The sequence below is a fragment of the Moschus berezovskii genome, chromosome 21, assembly GCF_049115385.1.
Source record: "Moschus berezovskii isolate FMDL1 chromosome 21, NW_MosBer_1.0, whole genome shotgun sequence".
Taxonomy (NCBI): Eukaryota; Metazoa; Chordata; class Mammalia; order Artiodactyla; family Moschidae; genus Moschus; species Moschus berezovskii.
The window spans coordinates 2,473,280-2,495,140 of NC_142480.1; the positions used below are offsets into that span (position 1 = coordinate 2,473,280).

At 62.1% G+C, this 21,861-nt stretch overlaps 1 protein-coding gene across 2 annotated transcripts; it reads right to left on the minus strand.

Moving 5' to 3' along the window:
- Positions 1–6,893: 6,893 nt before the first annotated feature.
- Positions 6,894–16,705, minus strand: EXOC3L4 (exocyst complex component 3 like 4). Of its 2 annotated transcripts, none has more exons than XM_055418597.2 (12): positions 16,606–16,705; positions 15,698–16,113; positions 14,161–14,812; positions 13,123–13,234; positions 12,754–12,876; positions 12,295–12,395; positions 12,013–12,093; positions 10,335–10,449; positions 9,504–9,623; positions 9,275–9,427; positions 8,516–8,637; positions 6,894–7,483 (listed from the first exon to the last, which is right to left on the minus strand). In XM_055418597.2, exons 1-12 carry the CDS (start codon positions 16,617–16,619, stop codon positions 7,291–7,293), a joined length of 2,202 nt encoding a protein of 733 aa, XP_055274572.2. In that variant the 5' UTR covers positions 16,620–16,705; the 3' UTR covers positions 6,894–7,290. The 2 variants fall into 2 exon arrangements, with proteins under 2 accessions (XP_055274572.2, XP_088685961.1); XM_088829835.1 differs by lacking the exon at positions 6,894–7,483 and adding an exon at positions 8,291–8,428.
- Between the last annotated feature and the right edge of the window lie 5,156 nt (positions 16,706–21,861).

The window sequence follows — 21,861 nt, forward strand, 5'->3', positions numbered from 1 at the left end:
CCAGATTGGGAAATCACTGGAGAATCCAAAGTGCTCTGGGTCATGGAGGAGGGGACAGCGTCAGGCTAACAGACCCACCACCCCCTCAGAGCCCCAGACCCTGATGGGCAGGGGCAGGAAGAACACGCCCGGGCAGGCTAGGCACCCCCAGCTGCTATGATGCCCGCGCTCTCTCTCCGGGGCCTCACCCGAGCTCCAGGCTGCAACTGGGGCTTGAGAGAAGCTGCCTCGCCCTCCTGTGGCTGCCCCAGTCACTTCCCCTTTCCCTGAGTTCCGGCATGAGGGTCAGGGGTCATGTCCGTGAAGCCCCGGGCTCAAGGGCAACCCTCTAACAATAGGGCTGTGTGGAGAGCCAAGGGGTGTGACCGTCAGTGGGACCCAGGGGGCAGGAGCTATTCCTACCCTCTCTTGACAGATGAGGAAACACTCCTCAGGAGACCAGACACTTCTACAAGAAGCCAAAGGCCAGCCAAGAATTCCACCCTCAGCAGGAAATGAGCATCAGATGCGAGTTGGGAGTATCCCTGGTCAGCTGTCCCATTACCCTCCTCCCCAGGGGGTTGGGCCTCAGGCTGGTTTCGCCTGGCAGGAGGGCAGGCAGGGGTGGGCTGGCAGCAGACCCCCAAGTCCACCCCAGACGGCAAGTGCGCCCACACCTGGCCCAGAGCTGTGGTCAGCTCCTTGCATCCTACCCAGGACTTGGGAGGCCCTGGACACCACATGCCTTCCGTCTGCTTGGAAATGACAGGTGACTTTTTTTTATTGTAGTAAAATTCACGTAACCAAATGCCCCATTTGGACCATTGTAAGTCCACAGTGCAGTGGCAGTAAGTTATATGCTGTTATGCAACCATCACCACCATCCACCTCCAGGATATTTTTCACTTTGCAAAACTGAAACTCCATCCTCATTAAACACGACCTCCCCTTTCTCAGCCTCCCACCAGCCTGGCATCCGTCATTCTACTTCCCATCTCTCTAAACTTGACCACTCAAAGTAGCTCATACAAGTGGAATCAAAGGGACAGTGTTTGGCCTTTTGTGACTGACTTACTCAACTTTATAGTATCCTCAAGGGTCATCCATGTTGCAGCATGTGTCAGAGTGTCCTTCCTTTTAAAGCTTGAATAGCGTTTCATTATCTTTTCATCTGTCCGCAGACACCTGGGTTGCTGCCACCTCTTGGCTGTTGTGAATAATGCTGCTGTGAGCCTGGGAACTCAACCAGCCCTGCCAGACCCTGCTTTCGGTTCTTTTGATTAGACAGGTGACTTTTGTCGACCTCCACAGGCATCAGGCTCTCTCCTAAGTGCTTTGCATGCATTAACTGGTTGCCTCAGACAATCTAATGAAATCGGTGCTCCTTAATTATCTCCTTTCCACAGATGAAGAAATCAAGGCACAGATAGGTCCAGTCACGTGGCGGTCAGTGGTGGAGCTGGGAGCCCGCAGTAAGCATGTTGTTGTGAGTCGGTCGTTCAGTCGTGTCCCACGCCTTGTGACCCCCTGGACTGCAGCACACGAGGCTTCCCAGTCCTTCGCTATCTCCTGGAATTTGCTCTAACTCATGTCCATTGAGTTGATAATGCCATTCAACCATCTCCTCCTGTCACCCCCTTCTCCTGCCCTCCATCTTTCCCAGCATCAGGGTCTTTCCCAGTGAGTGTGCTCTGTTACTTATCCCCTAATGTTGATCAGGGCTTCCCAGGTGGCTCAGTGGTAAAGAATCCACCTGCCAATGCAGGAGACTCGGGAGACATGGGTTCACTCCCTGAGTCAGGATAATTCTCTGGAGGAGGACATGGCAACGCACTCCAGGATTCTTGCCTGGAGAATCCCATGGACAGAGGAGCTTGGCGGGCTCCAGTCCATTGGGTTGCAAAGAGTCAGACAGGGCTGAGTACGCGCACACACACAATGTGGATCAATTGAAATACAGCTTGATGCATTTAAGTCAGACGCAAGGAAGGACTGTCTGCCAGGCTAGGAGCTCCCAGGGCGAGGGGGAGTGGGCGGCAGAAGGGCGCGCATCCTGGCTCAGGGCTCGACAGGTGCAAGAAAGCCCGGTGCGTGCGGGATGGGGCTGAAACACACCGGGGCTGTGGGTCGCTGGGTCTGGCCGCCCCAACCCACCCAGGACCTGGGTCGCTGGGTCTGGCCGCCCCAACCCCGCCCACTTCCCTCCGGGCGATGACTTTGCACTTCCCACGGCTCCAGCCCCCCCCCCCCCCCCACTCGAGCGCTGCTTCTCCCCGCACTTCGCAGGGTTAGGTGACCCGGGACCCTTGCCGGGGCCTTTAGTTTCTCGGGGATGTCCCCGCTTGCTCCCGAAGTGCGCTGGGCAGAGCCGTCGGATCCTCTGTTGACAGGTGAGGAAACCGAGCCTTGGAGGCAACAAGTGGAGGCAAAAAGCTGCGGCCTTGAGGCTGGGATCTCTGCCGCCACCCAGCCTCCCCCAAAGGGGAAGCCACTTGCTCAGGGTCATTGGCAGCTGCACCTGACCTCGGCCAGAGTCTCCTGACCACCCCGAGGACCACGGGATGGTCAGGTCAGCTGACAAGGAGCCACCCTCCCAGGCCAGCCCCTCCCAGGAGAGCCCCCATAGGGGCAGGTGCCCACCAACAGGCAGTGTCCCCCCAGGCCCCCACGAAGCTGTCTGCTTGTTAATAGCCCTCCCTTCCTCCAGGGAGGAAGCCAGCCCTGCACTCCTTTCCGTGTTTGGCTGATGGGGAAAATGAGGCCTGAGGAGAACGGGCTGGAGGTGCTAGAGGTGGGTGGGGCCCCATGGGAGAAAGCAGGGCCCGCTGGGCATAAAGACCCCAATCCCAGTGGCCTGCTAAGGACAGCACTGCCTCCAGGGCACCAGGCAATCTCCACACCGGCCCCAGTGGCCTGGGCTCTTTCCTAAAAGGCCCTGGCTTTCCACAGCAGTTTTTGGTGGTGATGCAAGATGACCTGCTTCAGACCCGGGGCTGCCCCGACCCGGCAACCCAGGCTCTTCTCCTCCACAGCACAGTTTCCGGGAAAACAGCCTTGCTCCACGTACAGTCCCACCAGGGACAGAGCAGGTCATGTGGCAGGAGTTGTGGGAATCCCAGTGCTGCGCAGGGCCGGCCAAGGCCGAGGGCAGAGGGAACCTGCCCCAAATCACCACCGGGCCTTCCCCTTCCTCCAGTCCGGGTGCTGGAACACCTCCTCATCCGGGGAGCTCTGCCCATTGCACTTTGGAGAAGGAAGGCACGATGGTGGGGGCTCAGGCACGGAGACCACTTGGGCCCTGGGGCATCCCACCACCTCCATCTGTGGTTTCTGTTTTTGGCTGAACCAAGCAGCTTGTGGGGACTCAGTTCCCCTGAGGAGGGATGGAACCTGACCCCCTGGCAGTGAAAGCGCAGAGTCCTAACCACTGGACCGCCAGGAAGTCCCCCATCTGGGGCTTTAGACACATTGCTTCACCCCTTTGGCCTCAGTCCTTTCTAGAAACAGAGCAGACACTCACTTAGGGGGCTGCCAGATAGGGCTTCAAGGAGAGGGTGCCTGTAAATAGCAATAATTGCCATCCTGAGGGAGTGCAGACAGGCAGGCCAGCCCTCATTCTGCACATTTGCACTTTCTCCCGTAATGCTCCTGATGTCACCAGGAGCTGGGGCCCAGAGAGGTGGAGTAACCTGCCCAACGTCACACAGCTAGCAAGGTGCAGAGCTGGGCTTCCAGCCCAGAGGTGTCTGAATCCACACCTAATCCTTTTTTAAAAAATTTAAATACAGTTGATTTACAATTGATCTGCAATCAACTAATCTACATTAATTTTGATCGCCCTGCCCAGGACAGGGGCACAGGCCGGCTGCCCTGGGAGAGCGCTCCACACTGGGAGAAGCACCATTTAGCCCAGGGCGGCCCTGTCCCAGCTCCTCACCCTGGGCCAATGGACAGTGGGCAGACACTGACCTTGGTTGGAGGGGCACCCTCTGACCTGCTGGAGGTCCCTAAAGGACTCTGGGGTAGAAAAGGAGGAGGTGAGAGAGGGGACAGAGAGTGGCCCTGGGGACCCTGCAGCCCCCGCTCCCCCTGGGGCAGCGATAGGGGCTCTGTGAGGACTGCATCCTGGCCACCGAGGGGGCCACCCACGATCCAGGGGCCCCATGAAGCCCAGGAAGGAAGGGGCCAGGGTCAGCAGAGCAGGTAGGAGGGGGGAGAGGCTGTGTGGGCATGGAGGTGGCAGGCTTGCTACCCCTCCTGGCGCCCCAGCTGCAGGGTCTCTGGCCGATCCCACCTACCCCGGAGCTCCGCTCCTGCCGGGCACAGCCTCCCAGCATCTCCTGTGTCACAGAGGAGGGGACCCAGCCTCAGAGAGGACCGGGCCGGGTCACCTGCTGCGGGAGACAGCAGCTGAAACCTGAACACCCTTGAGCGGGGTTGGCCCCAGGCTGGGCGAAGGGCCACAGAGGGAACATGCCCAGGTGGGGTGAGGGGGGACACCCAGGTCCCTCCTGTCGCCCAGGCTGTCTTGGGTCAGCCGGTTGGGTTTCCTGTCCTTGAAGCTGAGCTTCCTGCCTTGGGCAGGCTAGCCCCCGCACTCTCTCACCCCCAGCCTCATCAAGGAGCCACAGGCTCAGGGCCAGAGACGACCCTCCATCCACAAAGGAGCCCCAGGAAATGTGGGCAATGGCAAAGCCAATCTGAGCCCAAGGGGGAAGAGCAGGGGGCCACGCAGGGGGAAGGGGGTGGCCAGGCAGAGGTGGGGCCTGGGACCCGAGCTCTGGGGACACGCAGGATGTCCTGCTGCACAGAGGAACAGGCACTGGGCAAGCCCCCTCCCCCACCATCCCCGGGCGCTGACAGGGGCTGGCACATTCCAGGAACACACACACACACGTGAACACACACACACACACATGCACACGCACACACGCTTCCTTATCAGGCAGACAACCTGGTCCTCAAGTCCGGAAGCAGCTCAGAGAGCCAGCCCTCTCCCCCCAGTGCTTGGCCAGGACAATAGGATGGCCAGGGAAACACTCAGCTCTTTGTGAGGCCTCCTGGGACCTGGTGGTGGGCAGGGTCCTGAGTACAGACCCCCCAGCCCGGGGCAGGATGGCCAGTGGCCAGGGCCCTGGGCCTGAGCCAGCCGGGGTGCCCTGGCCTCAGCCCTCATTGCAGTCCCCGGCCTCCCTGGCTGCACCCCTCATAGGAGCTGCCGTCCGGCCTCCTATTCACCCCAACTCGGCCTTGGGAAGCTGACCCCAGCCCCTCACGCTCTGCTGAGCTCACAGGAACATAGCCGGTGGCACACAGAGCCACCTGGGCATGGAGGGTCCTGCCAGGAAAACCTTGCCTCTGGCTGTGTGCCTGGGTCTCCGCCTACATCCTTCCCACTGCCACTCAGAGGCTGCTTAGCCCCTGCCTCTCCCCGCCTCCCCCTGGGGGTGTTCCCCACTGGTGGGCCCCACACGCCTCAGGATTCACTGATGGAGCCCCCCATCCCCGCACCCAGGGTCTTTTCTGCTTTTTCATGCCAGGCCCATGGGAACATGGGGCTACAGGGCCCCCAAGCCTGGCTTTATGGCAGGCCCTTGCTTCACGCCTCCTGGCTGGGGAGGCACAGATAGCACCCCCTTTTCGCAGCTGGAAAAAACAGGTGCAGAGAGGTGAAGAAACTTGCCTACAGTCTCCTGACTGGAAAGCAGGTGGTAGAACAAGGCCCACGCCTGTCAGAAACCCTGCCCGGGACCCTCTGCCTGCAGCCCAGGGGCTCGGGCAGAGCCAGGCCCGTCGGGCAGGGCCGGGGTCAGGGCTGCGGGAGGTGGTCTCTTTGAGGGGCCTGGGACGCAAAGGTGTGGGGGGTGGCAGGGGCTCCCTGTGGAGAAGCTGGCCAGGACCAAACCAGGGCAAGGCTTCCTGTAGCACGGCCCCTACCCGACCTCTGCCGGGCACCGGGCTGACTCGTGGGGTCAGGCTGGCCTGTCAGTCCCCTGCCGCTCCTGAGGGAAAGAGGCGTCCCTTGGATACCCGTCCGCCCCCTCCCCCTGCCGGCTGTAGGACCTTAGGCCACCCGTGCTGGGGCCTGGTGTGAAGCAGCTCAGACCTCCATCCTGTGCTGGCCTCAGTTTCCCCACTGACACTAGGGCTGCCTGCCAGCGTCAGCACTCACATGCCCCGCCCCACCCCACCCCACCCCTGTTCTTGGGGCCTGGAACTCCAACCTCTCCTCTTCCTCCTTCCTGTCCCACTCCCAGCCAGGCTGTGCCTGGCACTTGCTCTTGACCTCCCCCAGGATCCCAACAGGGGGGAGGGTGGGGCAGAGGCACCTGGAGCGGCCTCCCTCAGCGCCTCCCTGTCAATCTCCCATCTCAGCGCTCCGATTTCCTGGAAAGCCCCAGGTTGCCAATGCAAATGGGGTTTCCTAGCAGCCTTGCTTGCGGGCTGGAGCCAAATTTCAGTGCCACATGTTCGTGAGAGAAAGATAAAGAGGGAGGTCTGCAGGGGTCATGCAGGAGTAAGCTCCTTGCAGCCTCACGTCCAGAGCCAGGACCTGCAGGGTTCACCCCTCCACACACTCACTCCAGGCTGACGCTTCCCCTGCGGCAGCACACAGCTTTCACTGCTGGGAAGTCCCTCTCACATCTAACCCAAATACCTCAAGCTGTAGATCAAGCTTTGGCCTTTCCTTATCTGCCAGGGTGCAGGCTTGCTTAGAACAGGACAGAGCAGTGCCCACCCTGCGGGGCGAGGCTCACTTGGCACGTAAGGCTGGGGGCCTCGGGGCACCAGGGTCAGTTTGTTTTGCTCTGTAACCACAGCGGGGGGCCTTCCCGGTTCAGCCCTGCCTCAGTGTCCCTGTTGGTGCAGTGGGCGGGAAAAGGGAGTCACCACGGAACCTCTGGCCAGCCCCTGGGTGCGTGGAGACACCGACTTTCTGTCTGAACTCAACTTGGCCCCGCCCCTCCTTAGAGAGATACCATTTTAATTCATGTTTAGTTTAAAAATAAATACTCTGGTCTTCATTTTCACATTGGGGTGGTGCAGGACAGTCAGGCAGGGAGGTCTTCCTGGTGGGCAGTACCGAAGGGAACTTCTGCGCCAAACCTTCCTCCAAATGCCTGTAATGCCTCTCAGGGCTCCTCCTCCTGGCCATCAGAAGGAGGAGGATGGACGGTCCACGACCAGGGGATTCAGGCCTGGGGCAGAGCTGAGGCTGCCTCCCAGGGCCCCCAGCTTGGGGTTCGGTGTCCAAGGGAAGGTGGCCGCCCCTCCGTCCACCAGGGTCGGCCCCCTCTCAGGCCAGCGGCACTAGATGCAGGTGATCAGCACGTCCACGGAGGTGGATAACTCGATTTCCTCGAAGAGCACGCGGCCCGCGGAGGCCCGGGAGCCACCGGCCTTGGCCGCAGCCGTCAGCAAGTCCTGGGCGTGGCGCAGGAAGTGCTGGTTCCGACGGCGGCCCAGTCGGCGCAGCGCCAGGATGGCCAGCACGTGGTCTCGCCTGCAGAGACACGCGGGCCCCGCTGCAGACTCGACAGCTCCAGTGACACCCCGAGGGCGAGGGGGACCCCGGGGCTCGGACTGGAAGCGTTAGGGCACCCAGCATTCCTGGGGGGGGTTGCCTGGGTCTTGAAAGGTGCGAAGCCCGGCAGAGATGGGAAGAGGCAAGCCTGATGGGAACAGCCTCTGAGGCCCAGGCAGAGGTTCGGGAAACCTCGTGGACTGCGGGGGGCAGCACGGAGCCGCGAGGCCGCAATGCGGGGAGCGGGGGGCAGGCAGGGGAGTCAGAGCCTCTTCCCCTGAGAACCGTGCTGGGGCGCCCCGGCCCAGCGGCAAGCAGAGGCACCTGGGGGTGGGAGGCTTAGCGCAGTGTGCCGCCCCTCCCTCCCCGAGCACCCCAAGGAGCTGGAAGCACTGTCTCCCGCAGCAAGGGAGGGCCAGCCAGCCTGCGCAGGAAAACCCCCAGGGGCCAGAAGGGGAACCTTCCGCCTATGCGCAGTTACTCTGAGTCAAGGCCAAACAGACGCCGCGAGCTAGGATCAGAGGATTCTCCGGTGGGGCGGGGCAGGGGCAGGGGGCCGGGAAGGGGCTAGGCCCGGGGTTTTCTGTAGCCTCTCCATCCTGGAATCTCCAAGGCCATGGAGAAATTCAGCTGGGATTTCCACGTGCGTGATGACTCAGCAACCCCCAAACACACACCCTAGGATCAAAGCCTTCTTCCTCCTGGCAGGTCTCCGGGCTTCCAGAAAGGCCTTTCTCCCGGAGCTGGGAGCCTGTGCCTTCCCCTAAGACTCGCTGGAGGAAGGGCTCCGGCTCCCTTCAGACTCCAGGGACCACAAGACTGAATGAGGACGGCGAGAACAGAACACTGGGGAAAGGCAGCGGCGATCCCGCCAGGACCCTCACAGCCTGAGGGTCCGGGACCCGCAGGTCGCGCCGCTGGCACCTGCGAACGGAGGCCGGCGCTAGTCCGAGCCCCGCCCGGAGGACCCTCCCCATCTCCCGTCCCCAGAACCAGCTCCGGGGTACGAACCTGATGTCGGGGTAGCTTCTGATGAGCGTCTCCAGGTGCCGCCCGATGTCGTCTTTGTAAGTCTCGCCCAGGATGTCAGCCACGCACGGAATAGCTTGGCCCAGCCACGTGGCCTCGGAGCCCTGCGGAGACGCGGTCGCTGTGGGCCATCCCCGCCCCCTTCCCGCCCCCGCCTGCAGCCCCTCGGTCAGTGCCCCGTTTAGCCCTCCTGCAGCCGCCACCGCGACCCCACCGGGACCGCCTCCCGCCCCGCGGAAGGGGACGCGGCCCCGGCTCAGGCCTCCTCTTTCCTCCCCAGACACGGCGCAGAGGAAGCTTTCCGTGTCTGCTCAGGGGGGTGAGCCCAGGCCCCGCGGGGAAGGCCTGCCTGGCATCAGACGGGGAGTCGGGGACCAGCGGCCCAGATGAGGGGTGTCTGTGTGGGGAGGACGTGCCTGAGCTCGCTCTGCTGGGGGTGGGGTGGAGGAGAGGTCGGACACAGTCCCCGCCCATCAGACAGGGCTGCGACCCTCATCCCTCCCCTACACCCTCCACAAAGAGCATGCAAATCAACGCAAATACATACAACGTGTCCTCCCCACCTGGCCCCGCCCCGGCACGCGGAGAGTGCGGCGAATGGCTCGCCAAAGCCCGCCCACCAGGGGGTCTCTTACAGGGGGCGAGCTGAAATCAGAATGAGGGGAGCACTCTTGGAGGGTCCGCAGGATGGAGAACCCCCAAGAAAGCCAGCGCCCCGGGGCAGACAGGCGGTGTTCCTACCAAGCCCTGGAAGGTGTTGGCGATGGCCTGCGCCTCGAGGCCCATCTTCTGGGAGCCGCTCAGGCGGTCCACACCCCGCAACCGCTCGCGGGGTCTCAGCGCCTGCGTCAGGTACTCGCGGACAACGTAGCGGTGCACCTCCTGCAGAGTCTCCTGGGGGTGGGGGTCAAGGTCACCGGTAGGAGCCCTGGGCACGCCCCCACCATCGCCCACCCCCGCGCCCGGATACCTGGGCCAGGGGTGGGGCCATGTGCTCAAGGAGGCCCGAGAAGGCCACCACCTTGTCCATGAGGGGCTGCAGCAGGTCCTGGGTCAGCCAGGCCTTGGTGCACAGGACCCTGAAGAGCGGCTGGGGGCAAAGCGGTGGGCAGTCTTCCGAGAGCTGACCCCCAGCATCCACTAGCCCCTCCCCTGGGCGCCCAGGGCGTGGCTACGGATAGAGGCCTCAGGCCAAAGGAGGAGCTGGCATCAGGAAGCAAGTCTGGGGAGCTGACCCCCTTCTCCAAGGTATCTTGGGGACAGCCCCTCTCGTGGCTCTAGACCTTTCCCTGAGACTGCTTCCTCCAGGCCGGGAGGCCCCGTGGGCAGGGCTGGAGTTTGAGCCTCTACCCAGGCCTTGCCTCGGGAGTCCTGGGGGCGTCTCTGAGACAAGGAGACTGAAAGTGTTAGTCGCTTAGTTGTGTCCGACTCTTTGTGACCCCATGGACTGTACCTCCGTCCATGGGATTCTCCAGGCAAGTATACTAGAGTGGGTTGCCATTCCCTTCTCCAGGGGATCTTCCTCACCCAGGGATCGAACCTGGGTGTCCTGTAATTATAGGTGGATTCTTTACCATCTGAGCCACCAGAAAAGCCCAAGGAGAGTGAAGGAAGAAGGTAATTGTTTCCCAACTGTTCTTGCTCAGCTGGGAACGTGTCTGGGTTCCCTGCCTGCCCCCCGAAACACCACCCCAACATGCTCCTACGGTGAATGAGTGCTGTGACTTGGGCCCCCAGCTCCAGGACACAGGGCGCACCTGCTGGGCAAGGACAGTGGGGAGAGAAGTGCCCGCCCCCTCACCTGCACATCGCCCTGCAAGCCCTGGAGCAGCCGCTTCTGAAAGGCGCGGGCGGCAGCCCCCAGGGGCTTCTCCAGCTCTCCAAAGCTTTCTGGGAACTTGGCCAGAAGGTGAGTCCTGGGGAGGGCGAGGGGCCAGGAGGGGGCAAAGTGGGCAAGGGGGTCACAGCCTGGCATACAGCATTGAAGGCTGGGTGCCACCCCAGCTCTGCTCACTCAGACTATAGTGTGAAGGGCAGCCCCCTGGGGTGGCACAGTGGAGAAGCCCTGGGAGTGGTCACGTGAGGGGGCAGCACTGTGCCCGGGAGCTGAACACAGAAGGGTGGGCCAGGGGAGTTTTCGAGGTCCCACCGCGTGGCAGGGCCACCCTGTGGCAGGGCTGAGGCAGACCTCCATCCCTCCTGGTGACAGCACAGTGCAGCACAGCCCCTCCTGGCACGGGGGTCCTCCTAGAGGCTCGTGATAGTCACCCAGTCGTGTCCGACTCTGTGAGACCCCATGGACTGTAGCCCACCAGGCTTCTCTGTCCATGGGATACTCCAGGCCAGAATACTGCAGTGGGTTGCCATTTCCTACTCCAGGGGCTCTTTCCAACCCAGGGATCGAACTTAGGTCTCCTGCATTGCAGGTGGATTCTTTATCCTCTGAGCTTCCAGGGAGGCCCTTTGAGCCTCATAACTGCCTCTCCAAATATCACGATGCCCCTATTTCACCATTGAGGAGAAAGGGCTAGGCTCTCCCAGTTCACAGCCCAGGGACACAGAAAGTGAAGTCTTTCAGTCGTGTCCAACTCTTTGTGACCCCATGGACTGTAGCTCTCCAGGCTCCTCCATCCATGGGATTTTCCAGGCAAGAGTACTGGAGTGGGTTGCCATTTCCTTCTCCAGAAAGGCAGAGACACAGAAAGGCAGGATAAATTTCTACCAGGGGTTTGACCAGAGATGCCCTACCCAGAGTCTCCTGTGCCCAGGACCAGCCTGGCACAGTCTAGGGCAAAAGAGTATTAGAGAGCCAGTGCCTTATCACGGTCGTGCTTTGGGTTCCCAGAGCCCTGGGTCAAGTCCCTGATCCAAAATGTACTGCCTGCGTGACCATGGACCAGTGGTGATGCCTCTCTGAGCCTCCACAGTGCATTCCCATCTGTACGTAGGGACATCACACCATCAGCAGTAGGTGATGCATCTTCAATTGGGGGACACTACGGCTTGGCCTGGGGCTGAAGGCACTGGCAGCCCACAGGGGAGGGCCACTGCCCCTGGAGGCAGAGGAACCCAGGCCCTGGCACCAGCAAGGCCCTGGGGGTTGGGGGCGGAGGGAGGGGGAGTGTCAGGGAGGGCTTCCAGGAAAAGAGAGGATCCCTAAAAAGTAAGAAGGCTGAGCGGGATGAAGGGAGGAGAGAGTGGAGCCCTGGGTGGCAGGGATGAGCTGGGCAAGAGTGGCTGGAACCTTGGCCTCTGCTCAGCCCTGAAGCTCCCGGCGTCCCTGCCAGGGCCTCAGCTCTGCGGGGCCACGGGAGAACCCCAGGGTGGGGACAGGGGCGGGGACGAGCACGCAGAGGGTTCCCCTCCAGGAGGCCTCCGGGGACGACTGCCTTGGGGCCGCAGGGGCGGCGTCTGCGTCGCGGTTCCCAGGGCTCGCGCGCCCCCTGCCGGTCGCGCTGGGCACCGCGGGACAAACCCACCTGAGCTCCTCGCAGGCATTGATGCTGGCGCACAGGTTAGGCTCGGTCACCGCCCCCGACTCCAGAAAAGCCTTTTCGAACCTGGGGGGCGGGGTACGCAGGGGCCTTGGAGACTCTCCCTGGCTGCTAAGACCCCGAGTCCGCCCTCCAGGCTTCTCCCTCCCAGTTGTCCGGAATCTCGGATTCCGAGGAAACGGGATGGGTGGGTCCTCCCCAGGGACAACCAGCGTCCACACCCTGGCCACCCCGCCCACCACATCCCGGCCCAGGATTCGCCCGCACCTGTGCAGGAAGAGCCCCAGCGCCCGCGCGCAGATCCCCAGCGTGGTGGCCTCCAGCTCTGCGGAGATGGCGCCGGCCGCCTTCACGTGCTCCGCCACGAGCTGCGAGCGAGCGCGTCTGAGCCCTCGGTCCCGATGCCCCCAGCGCCCACCTCGTGGCGTGGGGACGTCTCCACACTGCCCCGCTCTGCCTCCCAGTCTCGGCTCCGACTTCCAGGGGCCCCAACTTCCAGAGGGTCATCCCTCCCAGCTCCGCGCACCCATGGGGTCCCCCCCCCCCGCTAAGCTAAGAGCTGTGGCCGCGCGCTCCCAGCCCGGCCATGAGACCGGAGGACCTCTGACCGCGCCCCACGTGGGGCCTCAGGCTCCCGTCCGACGGGGAGAGGCGGTTGTGACTGCGCCTTATAAGAGAGTTTCCACCGCCAGAGGCCCAGACACACGTCCTTCCCTCCGGGCGCACCATGCTGACGTCGAAGGACAGCGGCGTGTGGTAGAGGCCCTGCAGCACGTCGGGGGCCTCCGCAGCCGCCCAGCGACTCTGCTCCAGCTGCAGGATGCCATCGAAGCAGCTCGAGATCTTGGTCTGTGCGGGCCAGAGAAGGGCCCGCGGTGAGACCCTCCCAGGAGAGAGACCCCCCCTACCTCCAAGCCCTAGGGCGCGTCCTTGGAGACAAGGGCACCCCTGCCGGGACAAAGGCCCACGCCCGAGGCCGCAGAGCGAAGAGAGGCTCGGACCCTGGGCACTGCCCCTCCCTACCCCGCTGGTATTGACCACCCTCTACCTGGACCCCGCCCCCTCCGGCCCGGCCCCGCCCCGCCCCGGTCTCACCTCCAGGAAGCTGGTGTAGTCGTCCTCCAGTCTGGCCCAGACGTCCGGTGCCAGGAGCGGGGGCAGCGGCTCCGAGGGCACAGCCTGGTCCTGGGAGCCCAGGAAATCAGGACTGGAAGGCAGAGCGGGGCCTGAAGGTCTGGGTGGGACTCTGATGCGGCCGCGGCTGCCCCCACTGCCCTCTGCCTTGGCTCAAAGCCTAACGCCATCGCTGTGAGGCCCGGAATCTGAGCTTCCGTTCACACGCCCGGCCCCCCACCCCTCCCTCCAGGATACCGTGACAAACGCCCCTCCGCCCGGCTTCCCACCTCAGGATTTCCTGGCTAAGCAGTCGGCGGAGCGTGCCCCGAAAGCATAAAGATGGGAGTCCGGATGGACCTCGACCAGCTTGCTTCAGGAGTGACCTCCACCCTGTCGCTCGGGGTTCACCCAAGATTGAGCTCTAAACGCCCCCAGGCCCTTGCAGTTCAGGGTCCAGCTAGGTTCCAGCCCACACCGGAGCGAGTGCCTGTCTGCAGCCACACAGAATATTAAGGAGCCCAGCACCTTGGCGCCCCCTCCAACTGCCCGTCTGCCTGGGGAGCTGGGGAGCGCTCAGGGGGACGGGGGACCCACCCCATAACGTTCTGCAGAGCCCTGAACCGAGGTGTCCATCCAAAGCAAGAGTGGGGGTGAGCGCGGTGAGCCCGTGGTTGTGTCCAGCCTGGAGGGGGCGCCCTTGGCCAGTTCACTCAAAGGCCCGGCGCGGACTAGGGGGGACTCACTGGGCTCACCGCCTCGGAAGCAACCCCACCCGTAGAGCTTTCCAGATTCGGAACGGTGAGGGGGAGCGCCAGGGTCTGGGGCGGGGAGGAGAGAATGGCAAAGGGCTCCCGGATCTCGGATCTTGGGTGCCTAACAGCCAGCACTCTCTCGGGGAGGAGAAGGAGGAGAGAGGCCCTGTGCGCTTCAGAGCAGGTTCCGGAAGGCCTCGCGGGCGGGCAGTGCCAGCCGCTCCTTGCCCTCGCCCCACCCCGCGGCCTCCGGCCCGGGCCTCACCTGCTGTAGACGTTGGCGGCCCAGTCCAGCAGCACGTAGAGCTGCTCGCAGCCGCGGGCGTCGTGCGCGAGCTCCTGGAGGCGCCCGGCCACCGCGCCGTGGAAGGCACGCAGGTAGGCCTCCCACGCCGGGAAGCCGGCGGCCGCGTAAGCGGGGTGCACCTCCCGCTGCACCTTCTGCAGGTCGCGGCGAACCAAAGCGCCGAGCTCGGCCAGGAGCCGCGCCAAGTCGGGGGCAGCGTCGGCCGCCCCCGGGGCCTCCCCGGCGCCCGCCTGCCGCACGCGCTCCTCCGCGCTCCGCCGCACCGCGTCCTCCCAGTGCTGGCGCCAGCGGCGCGGCGTGCGCAGAAAGTCGCCGTCTGCGGGGGGCTCCGGGTGGGCCTCCTCTTCCGCGCGCACCACGCGGGCCAGCTCCGCGAGCGCGGCCCCGTCCACGCCGTCCGGCCCCAGCGTCTCGTGCACGATGGCGCCGATCTCCGCGGCCAGCCCGTCGTAGTGCAGGCACACGTCCATGGCGCGCCGCGCGAAGCCCGTGGGGTCCTGCTGGAAGGTGCACGAGGCTTTCTCGGCCTCTAGCCCCGTCTCCAGGTGCCGCAGCTGCTCGAAAGCGGCCAGGAGTTGCCGCTCGGAGATGAGGTCGGCCACGGACATGCCTTTTGCAAGGTCGGGCGAGAAGAGGGCCAGTGACGGGGGCGCTCCAGGTAGGCCTGTCGGCCCCAACCCTACACACCCCGGGCTGGGCTGCCTGGCCCCAGAGCGCTACGGAAGGCCTGCTCCAGGAGCAAGGGACCTGACTGCCCTATGTCCTTCAGAATTGCCTTTGAAGAGGTAGAGCCCAGGTCCCAAGCCTGGTTCAGATCAGGCTGGGATGGTCCTGCTTCTCCTTGCCTTCAGCCCTTACATCGGCGGCTGCTCCCTGCGTGGAGCTGGACCTGGTGGCCTCCAGCGTGGTCCTGACTCAGGTTCGGTGGGGCCAGAGCTCAGACTGGGCATGCCCTTGGATGCCCAGGCTCCTACCCGCGGTATCCAGCTTCAGCCTTTCTGTTCCCCTCTGTTCCCCGCTCTGGGCCAGCCTCCCCCTGGGGAGCCCTCCACCTTCACCTGCTGTCCCTCTTCAGGCTCATCTCCTGGGTGGTCCCCTAATCTCGCCTCCAGGTGGTCTTAGCTCCCAGGCACCCTCTGTGATCCTGTGATCTGAGTGGGCCAGTGCCTTGTCCACCAGTCCGGTTTGGCCAGGAGCCAGGCCGTGGAAGCCCATGGAGTTCTGGGGCCCTGCAGATCTGAGTTCAAATCTCATTTTTCCACTTCCCAGCTGTGAGACCTGAGGCAAGTCACTTAATCTCTCTGAGTCTTACTTTTCTCGGCTGCCCTTGTTGAAACGCTGGAAGAATTTTACCGTGCAGTTGCGCCAGGGCAGGGGTTTCGGGTGACTCGGGAGGGTAACCCATCAGGAAGCCTGGGCCCCGCTGCCCCCTCCCTTTGGCCTTGGTTTCCTCCCTGCTCAGTGAAGCTGGGGGGGGCAGGGGGGGAGCCCTCACCTTCAGCTTCCTCAGGCCCCGCCCCTGTGGACAACTGCCGGCCAACACCTTCCTTGGCCTTGGAGGACCCCTTCCTGCTGCAGGCCAGCCCCGGCTCTGTTGTCTCCCCGGTCTGGTCCCCGGCAGGGCTGTTGTCTGGAGTGCGCCTCAAAGACCCCAACAGGAAGCGGCCGCTGAGCCTGAGCAGCCCTGCTTCCCCCTGGGGGGCTCGAACCGAGGCCCGCTGGCTCACCCTCGAAAGGGCCCGCCGCAAGGTGCCCAGGCCAGGCCTCTCGTGCCGGGCACCGGGCACATCCTCACTGCTCGGCCGCCGGGCGCCCTGGGCTGGGGTGTGCGGCTCCACGGGCTCCTGGGGGCGGTGCGGCTCTGGCCCAGAGGCCTCTGTCTGCGGCAACGGCATCTTGGCGGCAGCAGAGCTGGGGGTGAAAGGGAAGCTCAGGAAGCCGGGGCAGGGTGGTGGTGGGGCACCCAGTCACCAGGAGTAGACACCGAAACCCCCTGAGATCCCGGGGGGCATGTGGGGGCCCAGGCGCTGGTCAGGGAAGCTTCCTCCCCCACCAGAGGTGATCCCAAAGCTGTCAAAAGGAACGGTCGCCAGGCAGCTCCCGCGGCCCGAGCCATCTTTGTGCCAGGATGCAGCTACTTCTGCAGACAACGGACAGCTACCTCTATCAGGAAACCTCCCCTGACACCATTTTCCATGACGGTCACCCCTGAGTACCCACCTGCGCTGGGTCTGCCAGACCAGACCCTCCCACCAGAGCTGGAGAGGGCTGCAGCCTGCAGCCCACAGTCCCCAGAGCGGGCCCAGCAACCATGTCCAGGGCTTCCTGAACCTCGGGTCCTGAGGCCTAGCGTGTCCACCCCCTCCACAGCCCCTTCACTGCCCCCCTCACCCCTCAGCTCACCCCCTTTCAGCCATCAGGCTCACTGCTTCTGCTCAAAGCGGAGCTCAATGGCCCCCATGGAGGATGTCCACCCCTTTCCCTGGATGTCCCAGCACTGGACAGGGGTGGGGTCAGGCTGGAGGGGGCTGGCCCAGGCCACCGGGGGCTTATCGAGGCCTTGCAGCCCGCAGGGAAGGCTGTGGGAGGGGCCTTGGTTCTATATTTAACCAGGGGCTGGAGGCTCCCAACTCCCATTCTCACCCATCAATCTCCTCTCCGCTGTCCCCCTTAGAGGACAGGGAGGGGGTCTCCAGGGTGTGGGGGCCTGGGCGCAGGGCCCTCACCACCCCCAGGCTCCCCCAGGCTCTGCTCACTCCCCACCCCTTTCTGCCCAGCCTGGCTGTGTTTGATTTCCTGTCTTTGAGAGAAAAGAAGAGAAACTTCTTGGCCTGCTGGGACCTCCCACCCACCCCACTGTGTAAAGACGAGTTGAAGGTGGTGGGGGCCAGCAAGTTGTCACTTCGGCCTGAGGAACTAGGGCCCAAAGGAGGGCAGGACCTGCTGAAGTCACTGACCAACCAGAAACAGCCACCCCCCCCATCCCCAGACCACCCCCCACCACGGGGACAAAGGCCAGGCTGGAGCCAGCACCTGACCCTTGGGTGATATTGGGTCGAAGCAGCCTCTCCCCAGGCCTCAGTGTGCCTGGGGTGATTGACACTAGGACGGGCAGGGCCTAGACCCTTACCCGCACCCCCTCCCCGCACCTGCCAGCAAGATGTCCGTCCAGGGGACAGACATGCAGGAGGTTGCCGAGGCCTACCTTCCTCTCCCAGAGGCAGCTGAGCAGCTGGAAGGAGGCTGCCCCGAGGGAGGGGCCGGCCCAGGTGCTTGATGGGGTCCTTATCAGCCCCGCCCTGGCCACAGGTCGTGGTTCTCCCAGATGCCAGGACTCAGGGACCATGCCCTCAGATCAGCCCCAACACAGCAGGGAGCATCGTGCCAGCGGCTGTCTGTCCCCCACGCCCCCCCACCCCCAACGGTGGCCCTCCCCCAGCGCCCAGCAGGGACAGGAGTGGTGATGAAGGAGCCATTGCAGCAGGGCCCAGCCTGCTTCACTCTGGGCTCTGTCTCCAGGAGTGTGGGGGCAGGACAAGCCAGCCTACTTTGGTTGGCAAGAGCTCACACTTAGTAAGCACCTACTGTATGCTTGGTCCAATGCCTGGCACGTGTCAGATCCCCATGACAACAAAGTGACAGGATGTCATTCACCCCACTTCATAGATAAGGAAACAGGCTCAGAGAGGGGCAGGGTTTTGCCTTAAGCCACACAGCTCAGGGACGAGGAGTCAGGACCAGCCCGGGTCTGGCTAGGAACCTGGGAACAGAGGCTGAACCCTGTCTTCTAGTACCAGCAGCCCAGCGTTGCTGCCCAGGGGACCCTTTCTCCTGGCAGAGGGTCCGAAGGTGGGCAGGCTGCCAGATGCCTGATGCCGGGAGTGGCATCAGACTTGAAGTTCTCCCAGGAAGCCTAGGGGAAAATTCTGGGGGAAGAGGGGCAGCTGGCAGCTGGGTCTCATGGGAGGTAACAGAGGCAAAGACTTGAAACCCAGCCACCCTGCCCGACCACCTCGACCCAAAGCCCATCGAGGCGCCCCTGGTGGTCCTTCTGCCCCCTGTTCCCTGAATCCTGCTTCCACAGCTTCCCGAGTCATTCTTGACCTTCACAAGGCACAAGTCAATCAGGTCACTCTCCTGCTTTCAACCCATCCGTGGCTCCCCACAGCCCTCAGCCCCACAGCCTGGCATTTGAAACCCCCCTCGCCCCCCATCATGGTCTGAACTTCCTCCAGCCTCATTCCCGGGCCTCCTGGGCCTGCACCCAGCCAGCCTCCCAGCTTCCGCTCAGGCAGCTCCTTCTCCCAGCCTCTCCCTCTGCTCCCCAAAGCTGACCTGGATTTCAGAAGCTGGGGTGCAGTTGCCTCCACCTCCGAGCAGTCCTTGGGCTGTGCTGTACCACTTGCCTGCTCATCAGGCCCCCAGACTGGCCCCCTGTGGTGATGGGGCCTCCTCACTGGCCTGGGGACCTCTGTCCATCCACCCCTCCCTGTCTCCCTGGAGCCGGCCTGCGGGGGCAGTGAGCCTTCAGTGTGAGGGTCACCCCTGCCTGTGCGGGCCCTCTCGGGCATCAGGCTGGTGTCCTCTGGGCCGCAGACTCCCTGCTGACTCTGTGTGGCCCCTGCCCCGGGCCTGCCTCCCCACCCATGGGGCCTCTTCCTGGCTCTCTTTCTCTCTGTTCTGTTGCCCTGAGTGTTCAGAGGCCCTGGCCCCTGCACCTTGGCCTTAGCCGAGCTTCAGGAGCCTGGGCTGCACCCTGAGGCCCGTGTTCTCCAGGTCAGGGCATTGTACCCACTGCGGGGCCAGTAGCAGGAGTGGGAACACCACCCGGAAGCCATGCTTACTGGAAGCTCCCACCTGAGGACCCCCTATCTGTGACCAAGTCAGGTCTGGGCTCCCCTCGCCACCAGGTATCTCCACCCTAGCTTCCACCTGCTTTTCCCAGGCCTGCCCTCCTATAGCAGCCCCTTCCTGGTATCCCATCGCAGTCCCAATCTTTCTGCCTCCCCAGGGCCTGGGCCATCATCCCATCCTTCAAAGCTTCAAAGTGGCCACCTGGGGCAGAGGTACCTCCCACCCATCATCCCCCCATCACCTGGTCACAGGTCCTAACTGTACTCCCTCCTAGACCCCCTGGAATCCATCTCCTTAGAGGGGTCGGGGATCTTGCCAAAATATAAACCCCCCCTTAAAGCCTGTCTCTGCCGGGTAAGATTCTTCTGAAATAAGGAAGAAGACAAGCATGTGTGCTCTCAGAGTATTCAACATTTGCCTAGAAGAACTAGTTAAGTCAATAAGGCAAGAAAATGAATAAGAGGTATAAATATTGGGAAGGAATTGATAAAAATGTCATTATTTGGAGGTGATGTGATTACCTGCTTAGAGATAACTTTCTTAAACTCCAGAAAAGCCTATTTTTAAAAAGTTCTTAACTGGACATGGAACAATGGACTGATTCAAAATTAGGAAAGGAGTACATCAAAGCAGTATATTGTCACCCTGCTTATTTAACCTCTAAGCAGAGTCCATCGTGAGAAACGCTGGGCTGGAGGAAGCACAACTGGAGTCAAGATTGCCGGGAGAAACGTCAACAACCTCAGCTTCGCCGATGACACCGCCCTTGTGGCGGAAAGTGAAGGGAACCGAAGAGCCTCTTGATGAAGGTGAGAGAGAGTGAAAAAGCTGGCTTAAAGCTCAGCATTCAAAAAACGAAGATTGTGCCATCCAGTTCCATCACTTCATGGCAAATAGATGGGGAGACAATGGAAACAGTGACAGACTATTTTCTTGGGCTCCAAAATCACTGCAGATGGTGACTGTAGCCATGTAATTAAAAAACCCTTGGTCCTTGGAAGAAAAGCTATGACAAACCTAGACAGCATATTGAAAAGCAGAGACATTACTTTGTTGACAAATGTCTGTATACTCAAAGCTATGACTTTTCCAGTAGTCATGTATGGATGTGAGAGTTGGACCACAAAAAAGGCTAAGTGCCGAAGAATCGATGCTTTTGAACTGTGGTGTTGGAGAAGACTTCTGAGTCCCTTGGACTGTAAGGAGATCAAAACTAGTCAATCCTAAAGGAAATCAATCCTGAATAATTATGGGAAGGATTGATGCTGCAGTTGAAGCTCCAATACTTTGGCCACCTGATGCAAAGAGTCGACTCATTAGAAAAGACCCTGGTGCTGGGAAAGACTGAAGGCAGGAGGAGAAGGGGACGACAGAGGATGAGATGGCTGGATGGCATCACCGACTCAATGGACATAAGTTTGAGCACGCTCCGGGAGATGGTGATGGACAGGGAGGCCTGGCGTGCTGCGGTCCATGGAGTCGCGGAGAGTCGGACACGACTGAGCGGCTGAGCAACAACAAAAAGGGGCTTAAAAGCCTTCCCTCTTGAGGCTCTCCTGGTGGCTCAGTGGGAAAGAATCTACCTGCCAGTGCAAGACATATGGGTTCGATCCCTGATCCGGCAAGATCCCACATGCTGTGGGGCAACTAAGCCCTTGCACCCCAACTACTGAGCCTGTGCTCCAGAGCCCCGAACTGCAACTACAGAAGCCCGTGTGCCTAGAACCCGTGCTCCGCAACAAAAGAAACCGCTGAAATGAGAGAGGCCTGCCCTCCGCAACTAGAGCGTAGCCCCCACTGGCCACAAGTAGAGAAAAGCCCGTGCAGCAGTGAAGACCCAGCATAGCCAAAAATAAATAAATAAATAGCAAATTCAAAAAGGCTTCCCTTACTACAGCAACAAAACATAACCCTTGTCCCCACCCCGCGCTGCCGTCACCCGAGGAGCAGCCAGACGCTTCCTCAGCTCAGCATTCAAGGCCATCCCTGCCCCTCTGGTTTCTTCTCCTCGCTCTCTCACTCACTCGCGCACCGGCTCTGGTCACTCCGATACACTCACGTGTCCTCCACACCTTTGTACAGACTGTTCTCTCTGCCAGCAGTGACCCCACCCTCACCTTCTCCACCTGCCAACTCCTTCACGGCTCAGCACAGGTGGCTCCTCCTGCAAGAAGCCTTCCCTGACCACCTGAGCCCCAGACCACAGTCAAGACCTCCTGCTCTGCGCCTGGTTCCTGACCTGTGCATGTCTTCTCCCATGACTGAGGGGCAGTTCCAGGGTCTGGGGCATCTTACCCTTGGCCAGGAGCCCCTCAGGGCAGGGAGTGAGCCTGACCCAGTGTCCCACCACAGCAGGTGCCCAAGGAAAACATAAGCAATTTCCTGTGGGCGCATCAGCCCATGCGCGAGCAGCCACTTTTGTGACTGTGGGGTCCCCGGTGTGTGTGCCTCAGAGGGTCTGTGAGTGGCTGTGTCTGTGAGTCTACATCTGTCTGCATGTCCCTGACTGTCTGCTTCCTATCTGTGTGTGTGTTCACTGTGACTTGAGCTGGCATTCTGGTCTGGGATCTAAGCTGAAGCCGTTAGCCCGGAAGGCCACTAGCAGAACCGGAATTGTCCTCAAGCCCTCGAATCCCCGCCTACTGCCCATAACACCCCAGAGGCCCTCCTTCCCTACCTGCGTGGACTTACCTGCCGGGTGAGTAGACGCTGGGCCCCAGGCAGAGCAGGGCCACCAGGAGAAGCCGGCGGGGCCCGGCCCTCAGAGCGGGACCCGGGCGATGGGGCCTCTGGAGCAGCCAGAGG

Excerpts from the sequence above, each read along its gene's own strand:
- EXOC3L4 (XM_055418597.2), bottom strand. Across the intron at positions 14,813-15,697 it reads GGGGCCTGAGGAAGCTGAAG|GCATGTCCGTGGCCGACCTC; the intron begins GTGAGGGCTCCC and ends ACCTTGCAAAAG. Across the intron at positions 13,235-14,160 it reads GCCGCCAACGTCTACAGCAG|TCCTGATTTCCTGGGCTCCC; the intron begins GTGAGGCCCGGG and ends TCTGCCTTCCAG.